Source organism: Simochromis diagramma, unplaced genomic scaffold (genome assembly GCF_900408965.1).
Source record: "Simochromis diagramma unplaced genomic scaffold, fSimDia1.1 OVJJ01000344.1, whole genome shotgun sequence".
Taxonomy (NCBI): Eukaryota; Metazoa; Chordata; class Actinopteri; order Cichliformes; family Cichlidae; genus Simochromis; species Simochromis diagramma.
In genome coordinates this window covers 9,625,175-9,638,101 of record NW_024387375.1, presented here as the reverse complement: position 1 = coordinate 9,638,101, position 12,927 = coordinate 9,625,175, and the positions used below count along the sequence as shown (strand labels likewise).

The following is a 12,927-nucleotide window of genomic DNA, read 5'->3' as shown; positions in this document are numbered from 1 at the left end:
AACATCACTGCTCTCGAGAAGATCTGCATGGAGGAATGGGCCAAAATACCAGCTACTGTGTGTGCAAACCTGGTAAAGACCTATAGTAAACGTTTGACCTCTGTTATTGCCAACAAAGGTTATGTTACAAAGTATTGAGTTGTATTTTTGTTATTGACCAAATACTTATTTTCCACCCTGATTTACGAATAAATTCTTTACAAATCCTACCATGTGGATTCATGGATTTTTTTTTCACATTCTGTCTCTCACAGTTGAAGTGTACCTCTGGTGCAAATTACTGACCTCTGTCATCATTTTAAGTGGGGGAACTTGCACAATCGGTGGCTGACTAAATACTTTTTTGCCCCACTGTATTCAGTAAAACCAACAGACACCTCGAACTGGTTAAATATTTATGTTTCTCACTTTGGTAAACCTAGAAAGATATATATTTGAATTACTCTTAGTATTATTAAAATAAGAAGACAGATTTTTTTAGCATGAAAAAATGCCTTAAATCATCTTTTATTATTAGAGCAAGAAATTTGTAAAAATGTAAGCCTGTAAACTGATGACAACAGTAATAATAATAATCATCTTTATTTATAGATATAAGCTGCACTAGTAAAAGTATTTAGTTCACCAACAACTAAATGGGCATTTTGCTTAACATGCCACCCCCACCCCCCAAATTCCTTAGGAGGAGACATCAGAGGTGTGTCCAGAAGGAGGGTATGGGGTGGCACAAGCCTCAATCAGATTTGCCCTCACACCTAAGGCCTGATTTAGACTCCTGTGTGGAATCTTTGCAGAGACCACAACATAACCTACTTAAATGACAGACATTGTTGCTGGCGTACGTGCTTGTGCTGGTCCACTATGTGTTAAGTACCTTTTGGTCATGCCCCAGTGTTTTATATGGAGTGCCAGCCAATAGAAACAAATCATTTGAACTTATTTGAAAATTCCCTCGGGTCAGTTTTGATAGTATCAGCAATCACCCTCCATGAGTTTGATGATAATTGTGGGTCCTTGATAATGTGACTGTTATTCTTTTACTGGTAAATTCAAAAACTGTGGAGGAAAAGTAGCCAGAAATGCACATGTGAAATTGGCCATACTGAGGCTGAGTACAATAGTTCTGGGTTACGTTGATCTGACGTGTAGTTGAAGTTATTCACTTGAAATTATTGCTTTTTTCTTTCCCGTGCTATTGTTTTCTGAAGTTTTGGTTAGGCTACTTGTTAGTGGCTCCATAGTGTCTGGGTTTACACATTTGCCTAACAAGTGAACGATCACTGTCTCAGTACCAGGAGGACACAAAAATCCCTTTCAGGGTTGTGTTTTTGTGCATTTATCTGGTGTGAAAATCTGCCAAATCAAATATACAGAGCTGCTTCAGTTAGTTGGGCCATGCTATTAAAAAAAGGTGTGTATGCCTATATTTCTTCAATCATTTTCAATGAAGCTGCCAGTGTGCAAACAAAAGTGCCCACTCCTTTGTCATTTTCCTGAATTAATTATTATAAATATGTAACAATTAACTAATAATGATCATGTAGCAAAGGGCATAAAACTTATTTCTCTCACACGCCACAATAATGGTTGTTAACCTGTGAAACTAACGATTTTTTGGATTTTGCATTAACAACAAGGGCTGTGGGCTGTGATGAAATGCACGCTGCTGAGCTTTGTTCTAATCTTAACTTTAGTTTAAGATTTAGGCGGTACACCACAGGGGGGCCAGCACACTGTATGCACACTTAAACACCAGTGGGAGCCACTCAGTAGAATAAACTTCCCATGTTAACACTCCGATTTCTTGTTTTCTTGTTTTATGGGCACAGACACATAACAATCTCTTACCTCGGTAAGGCCAAAGGAATGTATGTGCAGAAGCCAAATTATAAAATAAATCACAGACGAAAACAATCCTTGCAGGATCCTAACGCAAAAATTACGATTCATAAGTGGGTGGCAGCCATTTTCCTCTGTTCCGCTGTTAAAAAGTTAGGTGTGAACATGAATGTGATTCCTCCGAGTGCGCGAATGTGTGTGAGAGTGTGTTGAAATATACGAGTGTGATAGGTGAGGAAGTGTGCTTAATGTCTCACCTGCTCCAGAAACTTTGTAAATGAATGATTACCTGTACCTTAACCTTGAACATAACACGTAGGAGGCAAGAAGTAAAACGCTCACTTCCTCTGAGCTAGTTTGTCTTTTCCTCTGTCTTCCAAGCCAGCGGGATGTTCTCGCGCTTCACTCAAGCTTAAATCATAACAGCAAAGGGAACCCAAAAGTTCAGAGACGCCATTTATCCTGTTTCTCCTGCTTGAAGAGTGTGAAAACTTTCCTTCTTTCTTGGTTAATAAGATCCATCATATCAGAGCAAATATGACCCGTCCTTTGGGCCGATGTCTTTGATATGATCTCGTCAGCAAACCCTCTTCTTGCCCACTTGACATTTTACCAACCTCACATGGTGAAGCTGTTCAAACAGGTCATTTACACCTCTGGGCTGTGTTGTTCTCGGGATAGTTAACAACTCTTTAACCTCTGGCTGTGTCCCCTTCACAATTTAAACAGGCTGTTATCCACCCTCCTTTTCAAAAGCCCAATGCTGGTCCTTCAAAAAGGCCTTTTAGCACTACACTTCTAGGACTGCTGAAGGTAGTCAACTGCTGAAAAACAATTTGGATAAATTCAGTTTGATTCACTCTACTGAAACAGCTGTTTGTAGAGTTTCAAATTATATTTTAAAACATGGAGATGGAGGTGAAGTTCTGATAGGTCTGTCTGCTGCCTCTGACATGGTTGATCAGGGTATCCTGACTGAGAGACTTTGAATGTAGGTCTCTGGATTGGGTCTCTTCCTATTTTGTGTCCTCTTCTGCCGCCTTATCTCGCGGCGTTACCTAAAGCTTGGGTAACACCTTTATATTTTATTCTACTTGCACACATCCTCAAAAACTTTGAAGACATCTCATACATGCCATTCAAACCCCAGAATGTAAACAAATAAAACCATCTGTTCTTCAGAACAATCAGTTGTCACACACACAAAAACCCCTGACACTCTTATGTGTGCCCCTAACAACATTAACTCTATTAATCTTCAGTACTCCATGAGAGATCCTGGTGTTCCTTTTAAAGGAGGGTTCAGTTTTGATGAGCATGTCTTGTTAAAACTTGTTTTTTTTAATCATCTGCAGAACATTGCTCTTTAAAAATATACCGTGTCTCAGTGTGAAATGGAAATGATTATACACGCTTTTGTGTCATCGCGTCCTCGATCACTCATTATTCATTATTCATTCGCCTGAGTAAATCATCTCTGTGTTGCTTCCAGCAGGTCCAGAATACAAAGCTTCTCACCAAGTCCTATAAAAGCCCACATGTGACGCTGATTTTATCCCATTTAGACTTGTTCCACATAAACTTTAAGGTTCAATTTAAGATTACGGTGATCCTTGGCTATATGCTTCCTGGTGAATTAATACATACACGACTACTGGGTCTCTGAGGGCAGCTGATTAGTGGTTGTTGGTGGTATCTACAGTGGGTCTAGGTACAAAAGTATAAAAGGAGACTTTGCTTTAAAGTTGTGGCTCCCAAGTTGTGGAACTGGCTTCCAGTGGACTAAGATCTGTGGACACTGGTGATGGCATTAAAAAGGAAGCATAAGACCCACCTGCGTAGACTTGCTTTTATTTAGTTTTACCTATTTATTCCATTAATCACTGTATCTTTTTTTTTTAATGGGAAAGCTTACTTACTTTCCCAAAAGCTGGACAACTACACAGTTTGACAGGGGTGTGAGCAGAGTGACATGCAATATTGCTTCATGGTGAAGATTTTTGGGAGATTTCTAGTCTCATGTTGCAGAGGCCACCCTGAAAAATAAAGCTAACACAGCTGGCTGGAAGAAGTGATTCAAATGTGTGTCCAAGTACTTAAAACCGTTTACAACCTGATCCCAGAAGAATAATGGTTCTTCATGTAAAGCTAAAGTTTAGGATTTTTTTTATTAAATCTTCAAATTATTTTCTGAATTAATTGATTAAAAATTGTGTAAAAAATGTCCATCCCAGTTCCCCACTATCTTAAAATGACGTCTTGTTTTGTATGAAAAGCGGTCCATGACCCGAGATATAAATTGTGTTATAACGGAAGACCCAGAAATGCAGCAGATTCCTGCATTTGGCCGATTTTTAACCACGTGCAATGACGCCTAATAAAAGCATATAGGCTACGGGCTGCATGCATGCATACTTGCGGGTGCTGTGATACCAGCTGCAGCTGATGCCAACCCTTGACAAGACTTTTATCACCGTTCCCCAGGAGCAATGAACCCAGTGACCCTATTTTACTCTGTCTGCCCCCTGATTTTCTATAGATTTTTTGACGTGCGCCATAATCTACATAATAATAGTGAGTAATTGTGTGGATTAGACGCTTTTTAGGACTCCCTAGCCAAGAAATAATAGGTCATATGCAAAAACGTTTTAAATAACTTGTATATGTAATTTGTCTATTTATTTATTTGAAACAAAATCCCGTTTTTATTCCTACTCCACCATTGATTGAATGCGGTTTCTTGTTGCTATGCAGGTCTGCGGGACTCTGCCTCCTGCGCTTCCCCCTATAAGCAAGCTGGAGCGGCTGTAAAAAAACAATGAATAAATAAATAAAACATTTAAAAATCTTTTTGTCCGACTTATATGCTTTAAGACAACTTTACTTATATTTTACCGCCAGCACAGGGCGAGAACGAGCAAACAAAAAGATTATCTCTTCCCGTCCTGATGGCCGTTTTTCATTAATGAGGCACGGGGCGCTGTCCTGCTCTTCCCCGCACGGTGGAGCCCTTGAGCTGAGTTGCTGATGGGGTTCCCCGTTAATATCTTCCTCATCCCTTCCCTCTGCTTTTTCTTCTCCGCCTGTTTGCCTCCCCCTCTCCTGCTCACAAGAGTACAGTAACACACCAGTCCTGTCGTAGTGGCAGCAGCCGACACAAGCGTGTCCGGTCTCTCCTCGTAGCTCCAGTTTCTGCTCTGCATATAAACTAGCCATTTATCATCAGTCATGGCCGCCGGAGTACAAATTTAACTCCCGTCTTTCCTCCCTGTGGTTCGGAGGGGAGGCTTTTTTCTTTCTTTTTGTTGGTGTTTGTTTCAGGAAGCAAGAGGGGGGGAAAAACATAGAAATATTAGTGCCACACACTGATTTGGATATCCTCTCGGAATTACAATACATCTCACAAGGGAAATACCATTCATGTCAATACTTCAACATGCAGCCGCCGCCGAGGAAGGTGAGTCCGTTATGTTTTTAGTAGGGCTGTGCAGACAATGACAGGCAGATAACAGTGTTGTAAGCTCACGGTTGGACAGCCACGACAAAAAGCTTCCGGTAAAAATAAATAAATAAATACAAAAAAATAAATAAATAAAGGCTAAATTAAAGGGGAGGTCGGAAAGACCCTCGCTAGCCAACATTAGCAAGGACGGCTAGCTGGGTTAGTTGTGAACGTTATTAATGTGCATCTGTCCAGCCGCTGCAGCAGCGTGACCCTCACACGTCAAATAACGTTAGCTAGAAAGCGCTAGGTGGGCTACCGTGAGGCACAAAGCACGACTAAACGGGATTCAGGGGGAGAGACGTGCAGCAGGAATAGGAATAACTTCAAATATGAGCAGTGCTTTTAGCGTTGTGGCCAGTGAGGTGGTTGTTTTTGTTAAAATGTGGACGCTGTGGAAATATGACAACAACCCGCAACCCCCCCTCCACTCCACTCTACTCCACTCTCCTGCCCCAGACAGCACAACAAAAGATTTCGTCTTTTGTGATGATGTCTCAGAGAAAGACCTTCATCAGTCCGTGCAGGGGTCACTGAAGGCAGAGCTGACAAAAAGCCGAGCATACCGAGGAAGGCGTGCAGCCAGAGCCACGCTGACTTACTGATTCTGTATGGGCTGAGAAAGGACGCCTAAAGCGTGCTGTGCAGCGTGTGTGTGTATGTGTGTATACACATGAGGGTGTGATGAAGTTTCTGGTCCACTGCTTTCTGTCTGTGTGTGTGTGTGTCCTCCTGAAATAGATGCACAAGAGCCAATTTCCCTACTGTGAAGCTCCGCATCAGATTTCTCTTAATTACCACGTATTCCCTCTGTGCCACTTACACCCTGCGTTTACACACATACACACACACACACACACACACACACACACACACACACACACACACACACACTGTGGCCTCGGACATGCCATATCATGCCTTTAAACCACACACTTGTGCAGGTCTTCGCCTGACTGAGGCTGTACACACTGCTTTCCTGAACCTCCTGTTAAAATTTTTCCAGAATAAAAGCATAATTTACAAATAAATGAATAAAAAATACTCGTGAGTTACCCACTGGCAATAGCGCCGCTACCCTCAGTGTGCACTCAGCCCACAGCATCTCTGCTAGACTGTTGGATACTAATAATTTCTCTCCCAGTGCGGCACATACAGCCCCTTAAGTGTTCTGTCTGTGTCTCAGCACATCTGCTAACAAACATGGAGTCATTTCGGCTCTCTTTTATTCGCCTTATGTGGCTTAAATTAAAGAGGCCTGACAAAGGCAATGCAGTGTCTGCCTATCTAGCTTTAAATCCATAAGTTCGAGAGTGGGTGTGGACGCTGAGGAAGTGTCTCTGTTTTGTGGATTTAAAGAATTGGTTAGAACTGGGCAAATTTAGCTGAGCCTGTGAAATTGCAGGCTACACAAGTGTTTTGCAGATGCTTGATTTTGGGGTGAACTTGAACTCTTTAAATTGACATTAACTGCATCAACGGATGGCATTGAATCTTAAGTTTAATTAGTGAAAGCATCTTTGCATCTTTAGACTGGATACGTATCAGACAGGGAGGGAGTATATGTGTATTGGTATACATGCTTCATTGCTGGGGTGAATCTGACATCCTCACATGTGCTTGAAGGTATGTTTGATTTGGCGGAGATCCTATGCCGGATGCCCTTCCTGACACAACCCTCCCCTTTTATCTTCTACCTTATTTTAAGGCAGAAGGAAATAGGAAGACCACCGAGAAGGTTAATGGTTGTAGTGGAGGGGGATGCAGCCAAAAGACAAACAATTTAAACTCCTCTTGATATTGTTATCTCACAGCCGGGGATGTTTACGCCATATCTCTTCCTCTTTCCATTTTTGTTATTCATAATTTTCACATTTGCCCTTATTTGACATCTTCTTTTTCATTTTGTAACCCCCGCCCCATCTCTCTATCTCTCTGTCACCATTCCCCTCCTCTCGCCATCCTCTGGGGTTGCCACTGAGTGATAGAAGGTGAAATCAAGTGAAGAAATTTTGCCCTGATTGTAATGAACCACTCCCTCCTTATCTTCAAAGGCACAGCACATGAAAGAAAGGAGCTGTGCTGTGTTTGTGTGTTGATGTGTGTGCCAGTGTAGTGTGTGTGGCATGTTGTTGATTGTTTTGTCTAGAACAGTCGTGAATTTGCCCACTGTTACTCTGGTGAATAGCCGATGGAATTCACCCGACAATGCACAATGACCTTCACAGCGACTCTGTTGGCAGGAGATGTGTGTGTTTGTGTCTGTGTGTCTGTGTGCATGTCTCTTTTAGCATAAGATGTGTGAAGGAGCCTGGCCACTAAATTGAATTTGATGCACACAGCATCTTTACTAAACACTGCAGTTATGGGGGATGTTAAGAGTATTCTCAGTCACCTCTAACTGCAAAAAATCCCCATACCTGCCTCACTGAAGGTCTCACAAAACCCTGACGCCGACTTTTACATTGATGGGTCATGAGTGGGATGGGAGTGTATACAGTATATGTATGTGCTACTTACAGGTTACTTTAGAGTAGGACAGTTGATGGGCAGCTAGAGAATATAGTGCTTTTCAGTATACATCATTTTGAAATCAGTGTCACTCATATTTATTTTTGGCTAATGAAGGCTTCATGGCTTAGATTCAACAAGGTGCTGGAAACATTCCTCAGAGATTTTGGTCCACATGACATGATAGTGTCACACAGTTGCTGCAAAGTTGTCAGCTGCACATCCACCACATCCCAAAGGTTCTCTATTGGATTGAAATCTGGTGACTATGGACGGCATTTGAGTACAGTGAACTCATTGTTATGTTCAAGAGATGATTTGAGCTTGTGACATAGTGTGTTAGCCTACTTGAAACAGCTGTTAGACGATTGGTACACTGGTCATAAAGGGATGGACTTGGTCAGCAACAATACTCAGGTTTGCAGTGCTTCTTTAAACAATTCTCATTTTGTACTAAGGGGCCAAAAATGTGCCAAGAAAATATCCTCCACACCATTAGACCACCAGCCTGAACTCCTTATACAAGGCAAGATGGATATATGCTTTCATGTTGTTTGTGAGGGAACAGTTTTTCCAACCTTCTGTTGTCGAACTTTGGTGAGCCTGCGCAAAATGTAACCCCAGTTTTCTGTTCATAGCTGACAGGAGTGGCACCTGCTGTGGTCAAGGTTGTTGCTTGTTCACAGATGCTCTTCTGCAGACCTTGGTTTTAACGAGTGGTTATTTGAGTTACAGCTGGAAGCTGTCTTGTTATTCTCCTCTGACCTCTGCCATCAACAAGGCAGACCGTTCTCTGTAAACCATAGAGAGGGTTGTGTGGGAAAATCCCAGCAGGTCAGCAGTTTCTGAAACACTTAGACTAACCTGTCCGGCACCAAAAGGATCTTTATTCCCCATTCTGCTGCTTGGTTTGAACTTCAGCTGGTCGTCTTGACCATGTATGCTTGTCTAAATGCACTGAGTTGCTGATGTGATCGACTAGTTATTTGCAGTAACAAGCAACTGACCAGGTTTACCCAATGAGGTGGCTGGTGAGGGCATATTTGTCCAGTTGTCCAAACAATTCTTAGTTTTTTGATTGAAACAAGTTACGTTAAAATATCACAAATTTTTAAAAGCAAATCTTTCTTTCTTTAAACAGTTTAATAGATCAGCAGATTATCTAAAAACACAAAATGAAATGCGCTCATGTTAAAAGATGTTTCTGTATTCAGTCTGTTACTTTGGGCAATTTCATGCAGCATTTAATCTAACGAAGGGTCAATGAGATGGAAATATTATGGATTGATATGGATCATTTATTGTTAACGTGCATTTATAACTTACAGCCAGGTAGAAGCTTTCGTCATTTAATGAACCCTTTTAACAACCAGGAAAAGACGGCCATTTATGTCCTCTGCATTGGCCAAAATCACATCTAGGTTAATATGTAGTTACTGTTTTAATATATTGATATGTGAAGACTGATGATTTGTTGAAAGTTGGGCTTCATAGAGATCAATAACATGCCTGTGGAGCTGATGGATTAATAAATAACACATTTAATAACATGTCTTTTTGTTTCATCCAGGTCAAAGTGACACAGGAGCTGAAAAACACTCACACAGAGCAGATGACAAGACTGCACTTTAAACACCAGACCGAATGTGACCTGCTTGAGGACATGAGGTATGAACACGTTTCCGAGTCACATAGTTGTCTGTAGCATCAAGCAAGTGCGCTTAACAAATGGCAGATGACTTGAAATCTAGTCGTTGCTGCACAGCACGCTCACACGGACACAGCCGGAGAAAAGGAAAAAGGAGTGAGGGAGAAGAGAAAGAGGACGTGGACTGTCATATTCCAGTTTTTTGACAAGCAGAGAGGGTCAGGAGGATGACAAAGGAATTTCCTGCAGCCCGCTTCCTGCTTTCCAAGTGTTTCTTTCTTTCTTTTTTCTTTCTCACTTTCACCTTTTCCATATTCTCTCTGCAAAAACTCTCTGCAGTCTCTTCCCTCACTTTAATTTCTCTCTGTCGCTTTTCCTCTGATTATCATTTTGTCTGTCTCCATATATCCTCTTCAACTTAGCTCAGCTCTGTTTACTCGTGACATATGTGAGCTGGCAGTTTTCCCTTTTTGGATTAGGGAATAGGAGGAAGCCCTGGCTCCTTCACGTGCTCTCGTTTTCTGTGTTGACTAAGCATTGATTATTTATGACAGCGAACTCTCATACTCTCTGCGTCTATGCTCCCATCCCGGTCTTTTGCTCTGTTTCTCATTTTCACACTTTCTCTGCCTGTTTTCTCTCTGAGACCTCCCTCCCCCCCTCTTTCCCTCCCTTTTTTCTCCCTCTTTCACTCTTGGGGGCAGCTCCAGCTGTTTGAGAACAGATTGGCTTGTTGCTGCTGGGTTTTGGAAAGCGAACAAGGCTCTGGTCTCACTTGTGGGAGCGCGGGAGAGCCAGTTAAGCATATGCAACCACGATGTGTTAGTTGTTTCAGTCGGTGAGGGATGAAGGTATGTGCCACTGGGTAAAAGGTTCCCAAATTGGCTTTGTCATCCTCGTCAGTGAAAGATGCTGCCTGCAGTGTTTTCTCTCCATGTTGCTCTAGCCTTTAATGTTTTGTAATTATTTTTGATGACACATTCTCATGGTGGCAAAATCAGGAGCAGTGGGGTGGTGCAATGATTAGGGAAATTGGCTTGCGATTGGGAGTCCTGGGCTTAAGCCCCTGCAGCCACATGCATCTGCTTAGTCGATGTGTCCTTGAGCAAACCACTGTGGTCCCAGTCTTTTGGCTTTAGCCGATTTTGAAAGATTATTATAAAAGAGCAGAAGGGCTATCTGAATTTCACACCAGCAGCACAGTGTGATGAACGTATCCATTTCGTCAACCGACTTCAGCTCCCATTATGTTTGTCCGAACCAGCAGCCTAGTACCACAGGTGCTGAAAGGACAGCAGTTGGCTAAATTGCGAGTTGTCTTCTGACAGGACTGAATCGCTCTATAGAGAAAATGTTTTTCAAGAAATAGTTTATGTGAAAGCGGAAATTGTTTATTTCTGTTATGCTTTTGCATCTTCTGGGTTGAAACCAACCATTAGAGCTGACATGTTCTGTCTGATATTGTTTGTTTCATGTTGGATGACGACACTGCACGCACACCACCTCTCGTTGAGTAAATTAATAAAAACTTAATATAAACTCATTTGAAAAATAAAATAAATACATCCAAGTACCTTAATGAAGCATTTAGACAAACAACTCCATACAGCCTGTAAATGAACAAAAAAGTTAGGAATAACATATGCAGGGTGGCTAATATTACCTAGTATGGGGTCTGGGTCCAAATGCTATCCCGTAATTGAAGAGTTGGCATCCTTTACTATCAAAAGAGACATTTTCAAGCAATTTTTAATCTGAAAATTTGTGGTGGGGCTGCAAAACATATTTGAGCCTTACAATGAAGGTAACACAGCCTTTTAAATATGAATTAGCCTGTCAACATTACTAATAGGGTGTAAATAATTAATCCTTTTACACAAGTAATGGCTTTTTAGTGGGCTGCAGTTGCATTTTTGTTACAATATCATGTTTTTGTTACAAAACTCTGGAATGAAGTTTGTTTAAATTGTTTCCTTTTTTAAATCTGTTTTTTATTACAAAGAAAAAGGATCATTTGTGAAGCAGAGGAAGAGTATATCTTTTTTGTATTTACTTTGCAAAGAGTAGTTATGAAGCTTTGCAGGCCACTGTGTTCCTGTGCAGATTAAATTAAAAGTAGCCTACTTTGAGAAGAGCTGTAACATCCAAAGCCTAATAGCTTTGAAGATATAAAAAAAAAAAAAAAGATCAGGTTCAATTTTATTTTGTCTAAAGTCCAGCTGCAGATTAAGTAGTACCAGTAAGCCAGCAGTGTTGGTGGTAAATGCAATTAGGTTCGTCCATGGACCGTTTATGTGTATATATCCATCCTAAGGTTCAGCAAAGTAAGCTATGATGCAGGTTATTTAAGCATAAAAAGGACTATATAGGCAGCACATTTATACAAATGGAAAAAGGAGCTGCATGTCTCTCTGGAGCTGCAGTTTGCTGCACTAGTTAATACTAGTTAATAGAGAAAAAAGAAAAAGACTTAATGCAATAAATTGAAAACAGCTTCTTTTCCTTAACTTTACGGAATTTTAATTGAGGTGTTTTGTTGCATTTCAAGAAAGTGTATGAACAGTCTCATCCTATGAAGCCTTAGAAAACCAGAGAATAACATCTGTGCTTATCCTTTTTGACTCTTTAACCTCTTTGACTTGCTTTCAGTCTCATCAACATGATTTCATTAATCTCCACTGTTTCTTTAAGGAATGACCCAGCCTTTAAGCATCACTGTAACAGAGAATATTGTTATAATCTTTTTTCCTGTTCACTTTTTACCTGAGAGATCTGTAAACATTACAGCTCTCACCAGGCTTCCAGGCAAAGCTCCATATGGCTCATCAGCATAAGCAACGCTGGGCACATGGCTCATTAACATATTATTACATATGCATATTACCAAAGATATTCTTCAGCCTATATTTACACACATCCGTGTGACAATAAATGTGCTTTTAGCAAATGATCTAGCAGAACAGACCCTCAGTTAGACTGTATTTCGAGGCAAATGTGCTTTTCTGTTGTTGCTTAAATCTGACATCTTTTCTTTGGTTGTAGCTATGACCCATTGACTGATTTTCACATGCTGGTTTTTCCTTTTAATTTATTTGATTCTTTATCTAAGATTAATAATATTTCTCCCTGATTGTGTGTATTTGTGAGACAAGAGTTAATTCTGATGTCAGCATGTCAAGTGGGTGCAGGGAGGACCATCGCACTGGGCTTTTGTGCTAGTTGTGGTGACCGCCAAAGGGTTGTTTGTGATGCCCAACTCTAACACGCCAACCATTGTACTATAATACACAAAGTCTCACTCTGTTTGTTTTCCTGGAAACTCCTCCTAGATGATCACAAGTTGTGGTGTACTCGTACAGGCCCCTGATGGTTCTTATATCAGGTGTTATGAGATAATCGTGTTGCCTAGCCAGTGAGTTTATGCACA

General features: G+C 41.0%; 1 protein-coding gene and 1 long non-coding RNA gene across 2 annotated transcripts in view; one reads left to right on the top strand and one right to left on the bottom strand.

The window, feature by feature from the left end:
* Positions 1-3,687: 3,687 nt before the first annotated feature.
* On the bottom strand, positions 3,688-5,295 carry LOC120719448. Its single transcript, XR_005692689.1, has 2 exons — positions 4,735-5,295; positions 3,688-4,644 (listed from the first exon to the last, which is right to left on the bottom strand). It is a non-coding gene; the product is annotated as an uncharacterized LOC120719448 (long non-coding RNA).
* LOC120719447 (F-BAR and double SH3 domains protein 2-like) overlaps positions 5,276-12,927 on the top strand; it is a 66,571-nt gene continuing 58,919 nt past the window's right edge. The window contains 2 exon segments of the mRNA XM_040008606.1: positions 5,276-5,296; positions 9,423-9,520. Of these exon segments, the coding sequence (XP_039864540.1) occupies positions 5,276-5,296; positions 9,423-9,520 (119 nt within the window).